Here is a 15963-nt window from a genome sequence, read left to right on the forward strand (position 1 = left end):
CCTTCTTGGGCACCAGAAAGTAGTGGGAGTAACATCCACACCCTACTTCTGGCCCAGGAACGCGCTCGATGGCCCTCTTGGCCAAGAGGGCCGTGACTTCCTCTTGCAGAAGTTGCAAGTGATCCCCCGACACACATGGAGGGGATGCCTCGAAGGGGAGGGAGTAGCCCCTTCGGACAATCTGCAGCACCCACCTGTCCGAAGTGACTGTATGCCAGTGGGAGAGGTGATGGCGAACCCTGCCCCCCACAGGCGTCACATGGGCCTGAAAACTCGGACTAGGAAGGTTTTGAGGTAGGTGCTGCTGAGGGAGGTGTGGACTGGCCTCGCCGCGGTCTCCGACCGCCGCCACGGCGGTTTCCACGTCCGCCACCGCGCTGCTGGACATTTTGCGGTGTGTGGCTGACGGTACGTGGTGGGGCGCCCCTTCCGTGGCCACGAAAGGAGCGACAGGCACCCGTTTGCTGGCGTGGAGCCGTGAGGCCCAAGGACTTGGCCGTAGCCCTGGAGTCCTTGAAACGTTCCAGCGCATGGTCTGCCTTGTCGCCGAAGAGGCGACGGCCATCAAACGGCATGTCCAGGAGGGTGGCCTGGATATCGGCCGAGAAGTTGGCGGACCTCAACCAGGCGTGGCGTTGAACCGCCACCGTCGTTGCCATCACCCTGCCCATTGAGTCCGTTGTATCCAGCCCACACCGGATAGAAAAGCGTGCTGCATCTCGGCCGTCCGCAAGGGCTTGGCCGAGTTTAGCCTGGACCTCCTCCGGGCATCTTGGCAGCACCTCCGCAACCGTGTCCCACAGAGTGTGGGTGTAGCGGCCCAAGAGACAGGCGGTGTTCACTGACCGCAGCCCCAAGCTAACAGATGAGAAAACCTTCTTCCCGAACTGTTCATATCTCTTGGATTCCCTGTCGGGCGGGGCCGACAGGAATGCGGTCTGGGAGTTTTAGGCCTGGATGACCAGACTCTCGGGGGTGGGATGGGTGGACAAAAAGCATGGGTCGCCCGGGGCCGGGCGGTAGCGTCTGGCCACGTTCCTATCCACAGGTGGGCCTGTGGCAGGCTTGGACCAAGTGCCCAGAAGAACGTCACATAAGGCCTCATTGAACGGCAGCAGGGGCTCCGCGGAGCTTGGCTGCGGTTTGAGGACCTCAGTGAGGAGATTAGTCCTCACGGCCGCGACGGGGAGCTGAAGGTTTAAGGCCTTAGCAGCCTTCGTCAACACTACGCTGTAAGTAGAACCCGCCTCCGAAGCCACAGTCGGAGGCGATGTAAATCCAGTGTCTGGCGATGTGTCAATACCACTGGCCTCCCCAAGCTCATATGTCCAGTCCTGCTGTGACTGGCAATCTTGTGCCAGAGGGTCCTCGGACCCCTCCCAATGTTCCTCGTCACCTGTGTCCTGGAAACCGACTGAGGAGAGAGGGCCCTCATGGCCATGAGGTACCTCTCGACCTCCTCCGGCGCCGTGCCCAGGGACCCGAAGGTGTGGGGCAGGCGGCGACGCTTGCGACTCCCGCGGAGCCGCGTGGGCGGTGTCGCCCGAGCCCCCGGCCGCATCGTGCGAGCGGCGGGTCGGAGGATCGATGACGTCGCTCCGACCTCTCATGCCTCTTACCGGAGGACTTGGAACCAGACGATCGGTGTCCACTTCCGGAGCTTCGATGACTCCGACCTCGCGACCTGTCCCTCGACCTCCCGTGGGACCGGGACCGGGACCTGGAGCGGCGCGGGGCCGACTGCCTCAGCTCGAGACGCTTGCGGGACCGCTCCCGCCTAGCCTTCGACATCAGGGCCCGGCAGTCGGAGCAGGTTCGATCGTCGTGGTCGAGGCCTAAGCACTTCAGGCACCGGCGATGGGGGTCCGTGACCGACATGAGTCGATCGCACTTCGAGCAAGGCTTGAACCCGGGCATCCCTGGCACCGATAAGTCGAGAATTCGACAATAAAAAGAGAGATCAAAAGGATCAAAAAGTTCAGTCAAAAATTGACTGGGGGTAAAGCTTCTTCCGGATCTGCGCTAGCTGGCGCGGAAAAAAGAAGAACTGACGTCAGCGCGCATGGGCGCCGTCTAAGTACTCAGACGACGTCATCCCGGCGCTCACGACGCCGACGACGGACGCGGAGCCGCAGACGACGCCTACCGGCGCGCAGGGGTATTGCTGCGCAAAAGTTTCTGGATCCAGTCTGACGCCTGGGGATATTCTAAGGTAAGGAATCTATCACTAACGTGTCTCTTTCAGATAAGAGACGGCTGAAAGGCATACAATAGACCGCAACTCCATCGCGACGGAAAGCGTTGCCGAGCGAGTGCCGCCTTGGAAATTCCAACGCGCAGAACTGATGACATTGTGCGTTCTCTTCGGTGGTGAATAGATCTAACCAAGGCTCTCCCCACTGCAGAAAGAGACCGTGCACCACGTCAGAGTTCAGACACCACTCGTGATCCACCATGCACCGACGGCTGAGTTTGTCCACTCTGGCATTCAGAGAACCTGCCAGCTGTTGAACCACCAAGGTAATGCCTTGATGTTCCTGCCATGCCCAGAGGCGCAGAACCTCCTGACACCCCACCCTGCTTGTTGCAATAACACATGGCAGTGGTGTTGTACGTGAACACTTGCCCTGCACTTCCCCGGACAGAGGGAAGGAATGCCTTCAGTGCAAGCCGGATCGCCCACAGCTCCAGAAGGTTGATATGGAGCCGCGACTCCACCGGAGACCAGAGGCCTCTGACCTCCGCCTCTCCCATGTGCCTCCTCATCCCTGGAGGGACGCATCCGTCACCACTGTGTGCTCCGGTTGGGGAAGGGAGAGGGATCTGCCACTGACCCAATCGCGATTCGTGAGCCACCACTGCAACTGTCGTGCAGCGCCCTCCGAGATCTGGACATGATCAGACAGGTTGCCCTGATGCTATGACCACTGGAACTTCAGGTCCCACTGCAGAACCTGCATGTGTCACCAGCAGGATGCAGGAGGCCCATCAGGCCCAGAAGCTGAAGGGCCATCCTGACTGAAACCCGGGATAGAGGCTGATAGAGTATAATCATAGCCTGAATATCCCGGACTCGCTGTTCGGGAGGATAAACCTGAAACAGCGTCAAATCCAGAACCGCTCTGATGAAGGGGAGCTTTTGAAAGGGGGTTCTTGAGGATTTTCTTCTTTTATTCCTTTTCCAAATCCAATCCCAAACCAACGCGTTTCGCCGAGGTTATTAAACACCTAACGGCTTCTTCAGGGCTTATCTTCTGTATATTCCTGCCTCTTATCTTTAGGGAGAGTGCTCGTTATATTATTATTTGCTGTTTTCCTCCGGTCGGACTAAAAGCCTCCCAAGGCCGCCTGTACTCGGGACGCCAAGACAACGTGGGAGGGAAAGGTGCAAGTATAAAGGGCGGCGGAATGAAAGCTGGGAGATATAAAGTGAAGCGAAAGATTAAGATAAACAGGCGAGGTATAAAGCGATTTGGTATTTAGAAAAAAGCAAGCGGAACTGATACGATAGACTGAATAGTGTTTCAGAAACTACGAGTACATGAGAGGCTTTTAGTCCGACCGGAGGAAAACAGCAAATAATAGGCGAGGTGAGCAAGACAGCCTCTACCACCACCCTTCTTTCTGGAGTGACAAAAAAGATGGACAGAATGCTGGAAGTATTTTCAAATAAGACGGGTTCTGCCAAGGAGTATGTGGAAGACCGAGCTAAACCAATAGCGTGTAAAGTCAGAAGCATGCCTTTCAGCCTACAAGATGCAGTCAAAGGTGAATTGGGCAGCCTGTGTGCCGAAGGCATGCTTGAGACAGTAGCAGTGTTGCATGGGGTGGCTCCTGTAGTTGTTGCCACCATAAGGTCAGGGGAATTGGACAATGTGTAGAACATTAGGCATCTCAACAAAGAGGTGACTGAGGAGAAGTTTCCTCTACCAAACATAATGGAAATGGTGAGCATATTAGGAGATGCAAAATTCCTTACCACTCTTGATGTAACCTTGGCTTATCACCAGGCCAGACTATGGTAGGAGTCTTAGGACCTCACTGCCTTTATAACAACATTTTGGGGTTTCATTTTAAGAGCATGTCCTTTGGTATTTGTTCAGCAGCTTCTATTTTCCTAAGACTCACGACAGACATCTTGGGGAAAGTGTCAGCTGTGCATTTTTTCCAGGATGACACTTTAATCTTCATCACCACCTTCAAATCACATCTGAACAAAGTCAGAGAAGTGTTGAGGATTTTCAGTCTGAAGGGTATTACCTTAGTCAGTAAATGTAAGTTTTTTCAACGGGAAAATACATAATTGGGTCTTGGAGTTAAACCCAGGGATTACCTTATCAAGACTATTTCTGATCTACCTCTTTCAACCAAAAAAAGGTAGAAGGCTTTCTGGCGAAGGCTGAATTTTATAGCAGATTAATTCCTAACTTTGCTAGTCGATGCGGTGTGATTCGCTGTCTACTCCGGAAATGAGTCCAATTTTTGAGGCATAAGGATTGTCAAAAATGTTTTCCAATATTAAGTAGAGTCTGGCTTCAGCGCAGATATTAAGGAGGTTAATTCCAGGTTTGACATGTATAGAGACAGATGCTAATGATAAAGGTCTGGGTGCTGTCTTGAAGCAAAAGCAGGTTGGTAATGATGTCATCATAGCCTTTGCTTCAAAGTTACTGAAGAGAGCAGAAATTCAGCATTCCAACATAGACAAGGACATTTTGGCAGAATATTGGGCGATAAGAAAATGTAAGCAGTTTTTGTGAAGGTTTGTTGTTCACAGATGCTTTCTGCCAAAAGGAACTTTCAATAGGTGCTGCTGGACAAATGGTCTACACCCAGACACCCTGAGCAAAGAATACCTGCAGAGGAGGTTGCAGGCACTGATGATTAAGTTACTTACCTTCGGTAATGCTTTATCTGGTAGAGACTATCTAGCCGCAGAGTTCTTAACTTAAAATTAACCCAAGGGATCAGACTGGACCCAGCAATGTTTTTGTGAGCAGTACCCTTGCGCGCCTGTAGGTGGCACCGTTTGGCTCCAAGTGGCGTCGAGAAATGACATGCGTGATGCCTGTATAGGCACCATCCCAGCACATTGACGTCAGTTTCTTTCGCAACTTTCCAGGCCAGGAGCTGGGTGCAACAAAGAACACCAAACACTGGTGTGGAAACTAGGGCCTTGAAAGGGGAAAGCTCTGTCCCTAGAAAACAGTTTGCAGAGCAGGGAGGATAGGTTGGTCGATAAGGAATCTGCAGATACATTGAGTCTACCAATAAGGCTTTACCGAAGATAAGCAACTTGCTTATCTGATAGAGACTGCCTAAGAATAGATGCCCAAGCAATACCGCCCCGGAGGTGGGTCTGCGAAACTGTTTTCCACTAGAAAGCTCCGTAGGACTGAACAGGCAAAGTGCCCATTAGTGTTTTGTGAAGAGAGGCTTATGTTGCTGCCTGGCGGATGTCCAGGACCGAGACAGAGCACAATCCACTGGGAGATAGTCCATTTCTGCACCGCGTTTTCCTTCTTCACGCCGACATACCCCCACAAAGAGTTGGTCGTTCACCCGTAACTCTCGCGTGAGGTCAAGGTAAAACAACAAGGTTCTTTCAAGGTCCAGTCGGTGAAGTTGCTCATCTTCCTCAGAGGGATGTGGCGGAGCATAAAAAGTTAGCAGGGTGATGGACTGGCCTACATGAACAGGAGTAACCACTTTCAGCACAAAGGAAGCCCTAGTGTGAAGAACAAGAGTGTCTGGGTAGGTGTTCAGGTATGGAGTCTTGGATGACAGCCTGAAGCTCACCGAACTTCCGGGCATATGTTTTTGCCATGAGGAAGGATGTCTTCATGGTTAGGAACCAGAGAGGACAGTTGTGATAGGGTTCAAAGGGAGGGCACATCAGGAACAACAGGAATAGATTATTGTCCCACTGAGGCAGGGTGAAGGAAACATATGTTGCAAACCTTTCAAGAACTTATGTACAATAGGGGGTTTGAAAAGGGATGGCTGGTCAGGCAACTGCAGAAAGAATGAGACAGCAGAAAAGTCCTTTAAGGTACCCAGAACAGATCCCTGCTGGGCAAGGAAAAGGATAAAGAGAAAGGCCTGAGAGAGGGGAGCAGAAAGGTGGTCAACCCATTTATCTGCACACCATGTAGAAGACTTGTCCCAATGGCATGCATATACTCTTTTGGTGAAGGGATGCCTGGATGCCAAGATAACATGATAGACTTTGGGCGGAAGGTCGAAAGGTGCCAACTGTCGCCACTATCTCCACGCATGAAGAGAACCCTTTGCTGCGACAGAAAATCCTGCCGAAAGGGCAGCCTGATCAGAGGATCGATGGAAAGGTCCAACAACCTTGGGATACCAAACTCTCAGAGCCCTGCTCGGAACCACAGATTTTCTTGAGAACTCTGGGCAGGAGTGGTATGTGTGGCAAGGAGAACATGAGGCCTGAGCTCCACTCAAGACTAAAGGGATCTCTGAGTGGGAGCCACCTTGGAAACTCCAGCGCTCAGAACTACTTACATTGCACACTCTTGGGGGTGGCGAACCAACCAAGGCTCTCCCCACTGCTGAAAGAGACCTTGTACCACCTCCTGGTCTGCTAGGCATCTTCAGCAGAGTTCTTCAGGAGTGGCGTTCAGAGAGCCTGCCAGGTGTGGAACCACCAGGGAAATGCCTTGATGTTTCAGCCACGGTCAGAGACACAGGGCCTCTTGACAAAGGGTCCACGACCCCGTCCTGCCCTGTTTGTTGCAGGATCACATGGCGGTGGTGTTATCCGGGAACACATGTACTAGCCTTCCCTTGATGGAGGGTAGAAAGGCTTTCAATGCCAGCCAGATCAACTAAAACTCCAGAAAGTTGAAGTCCGGATTCCGCCAGAGGCCTCTGATCTCTACCTCTCCCAGATGACCGCCCCATCCCAGGAGTGACACATCTGTCACCACTGTGAGATCTGGTTGGGGAAGGGAGAGGGGTCTGCCGCTGATCCAACCGCAGTTCGTTAACCACCACTGCACATTCTTTGCAGTTCCCTCTGATATCTAGACAATGTCAGAGAGATTCCTCTAATGCTGCACCCATTGGCTATTTAGGTTCCACTGCAGCACCTTCAAATGCCAGTAGGCATGTATCACAAGCAGGGTGCAAAAGGCCATGAGTCCCTGCAGCCTTCGAGTCAGTTTCACCAAAATCAAGGATAAAGCCCGAATATACTTGACTCAACTTTGAGAGGAAAGGCCTGAAACTGCACTGTATCCAGAACAGCTCCGATAAAAGGGAGTGTGACTTAAGGAGGGGGATGACAGCCTGGGGTGAGCCCGCCTTCAACAGCTAGTCGTTAAGATAGAGGAAGACTGGCAGCCCTGATCTCCGCAAGTTAACTATAACCACAGCCATCACATTGGGAAACACTGGAGGGGCGCTGGTAAGGCCAAAAGGAAGAACAGTAAACTGAAAGTCATCTTGGACCACCGTAAATCTCAGGTAACTTCTGTGGGCAGGCAGGACTGGAATGTAGAAATATGCTTTCTGTAAGTCCAACGCTACCATCCAGTCTCCCGGTTCAGAGGCAGACAGGACTTGAGCAAGCGTGAGCATTTTGAACAACTTCTTGAGGAAGAAACGTAGAGGGCAAAGGCCTCCCTCCTTCTTGGGCACCAGAGGAAATAACCACGAGCTACTTCTGGCGTCAGCATCCACTCAATGGTTCCCTTGGCCAACAGAGCAGTCACTTCTTGGAGGAGCAAGGTAAGATGGTCCTCAGACAGCCTGTTGCAAGCAGGTGGCATGGGTGAAGGGGTTGTCATGAAGGTGAAGGAGTAGCCCCTTTGGACAATTTTAAGAACCTATTGGCCTGATGTAAAAGACCTTCAGTGGGCCAGTTGGTGGTGCATTCTGCATCCTACTGGGTGCACATGATGGAAAGAGGGCAAACTAAAGGGGTTTGGAGGCTGCGGCTGCTGGGTGGGTGGTGGACTGGTCCAATCTCTGGCTGCCTGACTCACGAGGACTGTGAGTACAGTCTCCTCGACCACGCAAAGGCTGGAAGTTTGTGTGCCGTGGTGACTGATAGTGTTGAATCGCGGCTGGAAGCCCCTTCTGTGGCCATGAAAGGAGCGAAAGGAAGACTGGGGTTGACGAGGGCCCACAGAAAGGCTCTAGGACATGGCCGTAGCTCTGTGGCCCTTTAAAGCCCTCCAGCACGGAATAGACCTGGCCTCCCAACAGGTGGGAGCCAAAGAAAATGTCCTTAAGCGATGCTTGGACATCCTCTGAAAAGTCAGCCAATGTGGCGCCCTAAGGCCATAAACCGCTCTGCCTAGCGAGACAGTTGAATCCAGTCCACATATGATCATGAACTTAGCTGTATGTCTCCCTTCAGCAACAGCTTTGAAAATTATGGTCCGGGCAGCACCTGCACAACCGAATCCTATAGAGCACAGGAGTAACCCGAAAGGCACGCAATGTTCACGGACCGCAGTGTAGAAGAAAACATTTTCTTCCTTAAGGTGTCCAGTCTCTTGGACCACCAAGCTCTCTGGGGTAGGGAGATGTGGAGGAAATTGGGACCTCTGGAGTGGAGTGGGTCGGTGGAGACAGGCAATAGTCCTGTTCACAGGAGTCCCTGTGCTGGGCTTGGGCCAAGTTCCAAACAGGACATCTGTTAGGGCTTCATTAAATGGGAGAAGAGGTTCTGAGGGGGTCTCTCCCAGCTGAAGCACCTTTGGCAAGATGTTTGTCTTGACTGCCACGGAGGGCAGGCTAAGGTCCAGGACCTCAGCCACCCTTTGCACCACCATAGCAAACCGCTCTCATCTCCCTCCAAGGGCTTGAACTGCTTCTCATAGGGGTCCTGCACAGAATATGGGCGGCTAGATATGAATCAGTGTCCTGTGGTATAGAGGGAGCTGAGTATGGGGATTGTAGTGGTGGTGCTGTAGGCAAGTGTATGAACGGTGTTGGGCAAGTGGCTTAGTCCCTATCCATTTTGGGGGTGAGTTAAGGATGGATTCTTCTTCAAAGGTGATACACTGTTTTTTCAGGATCCAGATGAGTCCTGGAACGGTTTGGCAAGTATCTGGTCAGTGTCTTGGTGGATAAACAGTTGCTTTTGGTTCTTATTTTAGGGCCTTCAAGAATTTCTAGAAGAACACACCCCTCTGTGGCCCACAACTTCGACCTCGAGGACACCTTCTAGGCAAGTCTCAATGTCAGTGGCGGAGGAGCTTTTGGGGTCTATTTCGGCTCAGAGAGCAGCTTTTTAGGGCCTCAGGGCAGAGGTAACATTCAAGAATTACGTGGTTCAGTGCCATTATATGAGATTTTAGCTAGCATTGACCCCGCATCTTGAGTTTGAAGCATGTTGGTTGAAGGAAGCAAACATGAAGGTTTTTGCAGTTTTAGGCTTTACTCAGGGCTCCAAGCACAACTCCTGCAGGAGTGGTGCTCTGCCTATGTAAAAGGACGTTTTGGGACTCAAGTCTGACCTTGTGGCAGCACCGTTGAGGCACGTGGAGTGTACTTGCTCTTCGGCCACAGCCTAGCATGTGTATTAACACAGGCTTCAAAAACTGTTCTTCCTCCTCTGGTCGGACCACTCGGAGATAATAAACTTTAGGCTGTCCCTTACTTGACCTGTTGGGATGTTAGAGGGTCTGGCTCCCCTTCCCCCCTGGCATGTGTTTGGCTCCGAAAATGTGAGGCATCTCCGATGTAGCTTGTCTCTGTCTCTTGTGGTAAGCCATCATCTTCTTGTCTGGTACCAGAGTATTTTCTTCAAACAGAAGGCATAGCAGTTTTCACAGGAGGTCTCCTGGTAAATGGAAGTAATAGCAAAGGGCATGTTAGTTGCTCCAGGGTATATGGTGGTACATGTTGGATAGAACTGCAAGGGTGTTTATTCCATGCCCCTCACCCAGGTGCATTCTCCGAGATTAGATGGAGAAGGCTCAAGGTTCGTCGAGGATGAAAGACCGAAGGTGCCATGACACTTAATGTTAAGTTCCAGGTTTCTGGTGACACAGGGAGATCCTCACTGAGGCACAATCGCAACGTTTTGGGTCAGGGGTTAAAAAAAATGAGCAGCTGTATCCTGAAAAACTGGTGCAGAACGAGGTGTGTTAAAAACTTCATTAACAAGAGATATCGTGTGACTAACTTCTTTAACAAAAAACAAGCTGTAAACGTTTGGTATAACAGAAGATGGAGGGAAGAACGCAGAGCATATTTATCTACAGCCACATATGATACAGACATATAGAAACCAATATATATATATTCGACTTTGAGTTAAATGAGATCTGTCATACTGTTGCGAAAATGTGGTGCTCTATCTTGATTAGATCTTTTTAACAATCTATGAAATGAAAAAGATAAATCTTGTTTTTAAACATGAAACATTTGCATATACAATGGGCTGTTTTCCACTTGCACTTTATTGAAACATATTTGTCATCACTTATCTTGCACTTTATAAGATTCAGCAGGCTTTTGTGGCAGGCCCACTTGGGCTCTATTTAAAACATTTGTTATTGTATTTAACTAAGGACTAGGATGGATATAATCTTTAATATATTGATTATCAATTGCATTGGCAGCATGTTATTCGAATAGGACTATAGATTGGGCCATCTTACAAAGCATAATAACGTGGTAACACAATATCAGTCAATAATGTTTTATTTGATATGTACATAGACACATTCATTTGTCGTGTATTATTACAAAATTGAAATTTTGTTGATATTGTTTTTACATGATACGTTACCAGTATTTTTTCTAAATAACTTGCAATCCCTTAAACAGTTATTTGTTTCAAGGTAGCTTTGTTTTTTCGTTGGTCTCAAAAACATATGGTATTTTACCATTTTCACGTTTTATAACGCTGCTTAATTGCACTTTAGTATGTTTTCTATGTCCTTCGTAAATTACTATGCACTGTCACTTTAAAAGCCTTGCTCCTTGACGAGCAGTTTGTCATGTGATCAAGCCTTCTCTAAGGCGAAACGTGTCATGGCGGCAGCGCTGGCTCTAATTAAATAAACTTCTTTGCACCAGCACTTTCTGGGTCGACTCCTCGTCATTTTTTTGGATCCTGCAGATGCCATCTGTTGATTAAGTGACGACCAACGCTATATATATATATATATATATATATATATATATATATATATTCACACACACAAAAACGCATACATACAGACACTCACAGGGAGACTGAAACAAAAACATTTAACATTTGAAGACCCCATGACTACACAAGATGCCTTAATCCCCTGAGATGTTCATAAGAGTAAGCCTTATAAGTTTTGCAAGGATTTTATCTTAACCCCTCTACAGGTTTAACGGCAACAAGCATGTGGTAATTTTTAAAAAACTGTATTGCTTTATGTTTGTTAGGTCAGTATACCATACCAATATGAAATCCCTGCAGCGTTTCAATATCAGTTTGAAGGCCAAAAGGAGACCGATGCTTTACATTTCTGCTTTTCCAAACTTCTTCTGCTCAGGAGCTACAGGTTTACTAAATAGTGACTAACAAAACCAAGTGAAGCTTTCCAAACTATTCGCTATCAGAAACATCATGGGCACAAAAACGTTACAGTTGATTGTTCTGGTATGCAGAAAGTAAAAGCAATACATTTGTAATCACTTTTGCTTAAATTTAGTAAACGCATCTTCCTGCCTATGTAACTAGGGTGACAAGGACAAAAATACAGGGTCACAGTAGATAAAGCACAAATGCATTCACAACTCCTGCGAAAACAGTTTCAGCAAAACTAAGGGTTGGATCAGGAGATTCAGCTTACCTCTGAAAGCAAATCACCTCCCAAGGACAGCTCTTCAAGTTTCAGTGCAGCCAGACTTATTTCAAGTCCATTCATATGGTCGATAACATTGACAAGTAGCGTCTGCATACTGGTGACATAATCCTGAAAACCAGTCAAAACAGGTGGCTGGTAGTGGGGAAGACATTGAGATAATTAAGAATACATCTTTAATTGATGCAAAACTAGCACTTGTCTCAAGACAATCTCCTATGTATTGGTTTTTAAGATGTCTAATAAGCACTCATTAGAATTTTCAAATACATGTTTGTGGTTATCAAGTCTTTGTATGCTTCTCATTGGCTTTTTTTCCAGTTCTAAATTAACTCTTATTTTAAGGACGATAAACTCATTTATCTTTTGCTTTTTTAAAGGTTCTGAACACTGCTAGATGAGTTTAACAAAGTGGATGGCAGTGGAAAAGGGCTTTAATATAAACTTAATAGATAGTTTACTCAAGGAAGAGAACAGTGAAAAGACCTGAATCCTATAAAAGGGTGTCTCACACTAAGCTAAGAAGGGAAACACTTGCCAGTAATTCCAGGTAAAGTCAACTGCAGTCTCAATTAAGGAGATCGCAAAACAACTAGAAATGTGATACCATAATCCATTGAGAAATAGGCTGCGTATTCCAGGAATGCTAGATTTTAAGGTACCAACATACCACTTACAGTGAATACTCCTTGAACTGCTTGTCGAGACCAGTCAAGACTTTTTCTTCCAGTGTTAACAGCTTCACCATATCAACTGCATGGTTCATCAATACATAAAAGGCGCCATGTGTTACTACGAGAATCTGCTTTGCAGCTTGGTATTTGATACAGGTGCCTATCCTCCAATCCCGTGCTTAGGTGAAAGTGGACTTCGATCAACTAGATCACCCTTGAGCTTTTGATCCCAATACGAAGTGTGTATCTACTTTTATTTGCAACATCCAAACACTCAAGGAGAATTTGTGGGTTGCATGGGAATTTAACAATTTACAAAGAAACCAAATCCCCTGAATTAGTTTGGAGGTTTCAATTGTTAAAGATTCACATTGTGTGCATAGCCGGGCAGCTAGTGGCTGACAGAATTTCATGGTCTGTGACTGGAGAACAAGTTACTTATCTTCGTTAACGATATATCTGTAAGAAACATTAGTTAGTTAGATTCCTTACCTTAGAATATCCCCAGGCATCAGGCTGGATCCGGAAAGTTTTGCGTAGCAGTAACCCTGCGCATCAGTATGCGTCGTCTGCAGCTCTGCATCTGTCGTCTAAGCAAGGCTCTCCCCACTGCCGAAGAGGCCTTGCGCCACGTCCGAGTTCAGACGCCATTCATGATCCATCATGCACAGACGGCTGAGTTTGTCCGCCCTGGCATTCAGAGAACCTGCCAGGTGTTGAACCACTAGGGTGACGCCCTGGTGTTCCAGCAATTGCCAGAGGCGCAGAGCCTCCTGGCAAAGGATTCACGACCCCACCCCGCCCTGTTTGTTGCAGTACCACATGGCGGTGGTGTTGTCCGTGAACACTTGCACTACACTTCCCCAGACAGAGGGAAGGAATGCCTTCAGTGCAAGCCGGATCGCCTGCAGCTCCAGAAGGTTGATGTGGAGCCGGGACTCCGCCGAAAACCAGAGGCCTCTGATCTCCGCCTCCCTCATGTTGCCCCACTAGCCAGGAGGGACGCATCCATCACAACTACGTGCTCCGGGTCGGGTAGGGAGAGGGATCTGCCGCTGACCCAATCGCGTCCGTGAGCCACCACTGCAACTGTCTCGCAGTGCCTTCCGAGATCAGGACGTGGTCGGACAGGTTGCCCTGATGCTGGGCCCACTGAAACTTCAGGTCCCACTGCATAGGCCGCATCCCCCACCTGGCGTGATGCACCAGAAGGATGCAGGAGACCATCAGCCCCAGAGGCCGCAGCGTCAACCTCACCGAGACCCGGGATAAAGGCCGGACGATCGGAATCAGAGCCTGAATATCCCGAACACGCTACTCAGGAGGATAAACCCGAAACTGAGACAAATACAGAATCGCTTCGATAAAGAGGAGCTTTTGAGAGGGACACAGGTGTGACTTTGGCACATTGATGGAAATCCCCAGCAAGTGCAGGTGGTCGGCCGTAGTCTGGAGGTGGCTGACGACTGTCTGGAGCGAGCCCGACGAGATAGGGGGAAGACTGACACCCCTAATCTGCGCAGATGAGCTGCGACCACCTCCATCACTTTCGTGAACACCCGGGGGGCGCTGGTAAGGCCAAAGGGGAGCGTGGTGAACTGAAAGTGCTCGTGGCCTACCCTAAACCGCAGGTAGTGCCGATAGGCTGGCAAGACAGGGATATGAAAATAAGCTTCCTGCAAGTCCAACGCTATCATCCAGTCTCCGGGGTCTAGGGCAGCTAAGACCTGAGCCAATGTCTGCATCTTGAACTTCTCCTTCCGAGGAAGCCGTTGACGTTCCACAGGTCCAAGATAGGGCGTAGGCTCCCTTTACCCCCCCTTGGGAACCAGAAGGTAGTGGGAAAGAGGGCCGATACTTCCTCTTGCAGAAGTTGCAAGTTATCCCCAGACACACGGTGGTACTGCGGTGGCATGGCTGGAGGGGTCATCTCGAAGGGGAGTGAGTAGCCCCTTCAGACGATTTGCAGCACCCACCTGTCCGATGTGATGGTGTGTCAGTGGAGGAGGTGATGGCAGACCCTGCCCCCCACTGGCGTTGAATGGGCCTGAAAGCTCGGACTAGGAAGGCTTTGAGACAGATGCTGCAGGGGTGGATGTGGACTGGCCTCGCCGTTTTCCCCTGGCACCGCCACGGCGGTTACCACGTCCACTACCACTTTGGAAGTTAGACTGCGGCCAGTGGCTGGCAGGGCGTGAAAGGGCGCTCCTTCCTTGGCCACAAAAGGACCGAAAGGCAGACTGCTGCTGAAGCTGGCCCGAGAGGCCCAAGGACTTGGCCGTAGCCCTGGAGTCCTTGAAGTGTTCAAGCGCATGATCTGCCTTGCCACTAAAGAGGTGGCTGCCATCAAAAGGCATGTCCATGAGGGTTTTCTGGACATCAGTCGTGAAGTTGGCGGACCTCAGCCAGGCGTGGCGGCGTACCGCCACCGTCGTTGACATCGCCCTGCCCAACCAGTCCGTGGTATCCAGCCCACATCGTATGGAGTACCGCGCTGCGCCTCGTCCCTCCGCGAGGGCTTGAGCGAGCTTCGCCCGGGCCTTTTCCGGGCACTCTGGCAGCACGGCCGCAACCGTATCCCACAGAGAGTGGAAATAATGGCCCAAAAGGCAAGCAGTGTTAACTGACCGCAACCCACAACTGAGGGAGGAGAACAGTTTCTTGCCAAACTGTTTATACCTTTTGGATTCCCTATCTGGGGGTGCAGTCGGGAATGCAGATTAGGAAGAAGAGGCCTGGATAACCAGGCTTTAGTGGGTGGGGTGGGTGGACAGAAAGCTAGGGTCGCCTGGAGCTGGGCGGTGGCGCCTGGCGACAATCCTATCTACAGGGGGACCTGTAGCAGGTCTGGACCAGGTGCCCAACAGAACGTCCATGAGAGCCTCATTAAACGGCAGTAGAGGCTCCGGAGCGCCTGTCTGCGGTATAAGGATCTCAGTGAGGATGTTAGACCTCACAGTTGCACGGGGATCGTAAGCCCCAAGGCCTTGGCCGCCCTCATCAGCACCACACTATAAGCAGCCCCCTCCTTCGCAGCCACGGTAGAAGGGGAGACAAAGCCAGGGTCAGGTGAAGTGTCAAGACCACTGGCTTCCCCTAACTCGTCTGTCCAGTCCTGAAATGAGACACTCCCATGTCAGTGGGTCCTCAGATCCGCCCCAATCACCCTCGTCCTCCATCTCCTGAAATTCAGGGTCAAAGGATGGAGCCGGATCAAAGAAGAATTGCTCCTCAGCCGGCGTTGAATGCGGCGTCGGGCGACTCCGGTCCGAGGCCGGATCCGGACCGAGGGAGGGAACAGGGACGGTGCCGGGGGCGACACCCTGGGGGTCGACGCCGGCGAGGTCGTAAAGTCAAACAGCGGCGACCCGGATCCGGATCCAGCGGGGGCCTGCGGCGCCGGGACCGAAGTCGCCGACGACGCCGAAGCACCCGACCGCATGGACTCCCAGTCGGGGCCG

The 15963-nt window shown here is 50.4% G+C and overlaps 1 protein-coding gene across 1 annotated transcript in view; it reads right to left on the reverse strand.

The window, feature by feature from the left end:
* NAA25 (N-alpha-acetyltransferase 25, NatB auxiliary subunit) overlaps positions 1 to 15963 on the reverse strand; it is an 893576-nt gene that overhangs the window by 91499 nt on the left and 786114 nt on the right. The window contains exon 23 of the mRNA XM_086943077.1: positions 11817 to 11963. Within this exon, the coding sequence (XP_086799203.1) occupies positions 11817 to 11963 (147 nt within the window). The remainder of the gene's footprint in view (positions 1 to 11816; positions 11964 to 15963) is intronic.

Source organism: Lissotriton vulgaris, chromosome 11 (assembly GCF_964263255.1).
Source record: "Lissotriton vulgaris chromosome 11, aLisVul1.2, whole genome shotgun sequence".
Classification (NCBI taxonomy): domain Eukaryota; kingdom Metazoa; phylum Chordata; class Amphibia; order Caudata; family Salamandridae; genus Lissotriton; species Lissotriton vulgaris.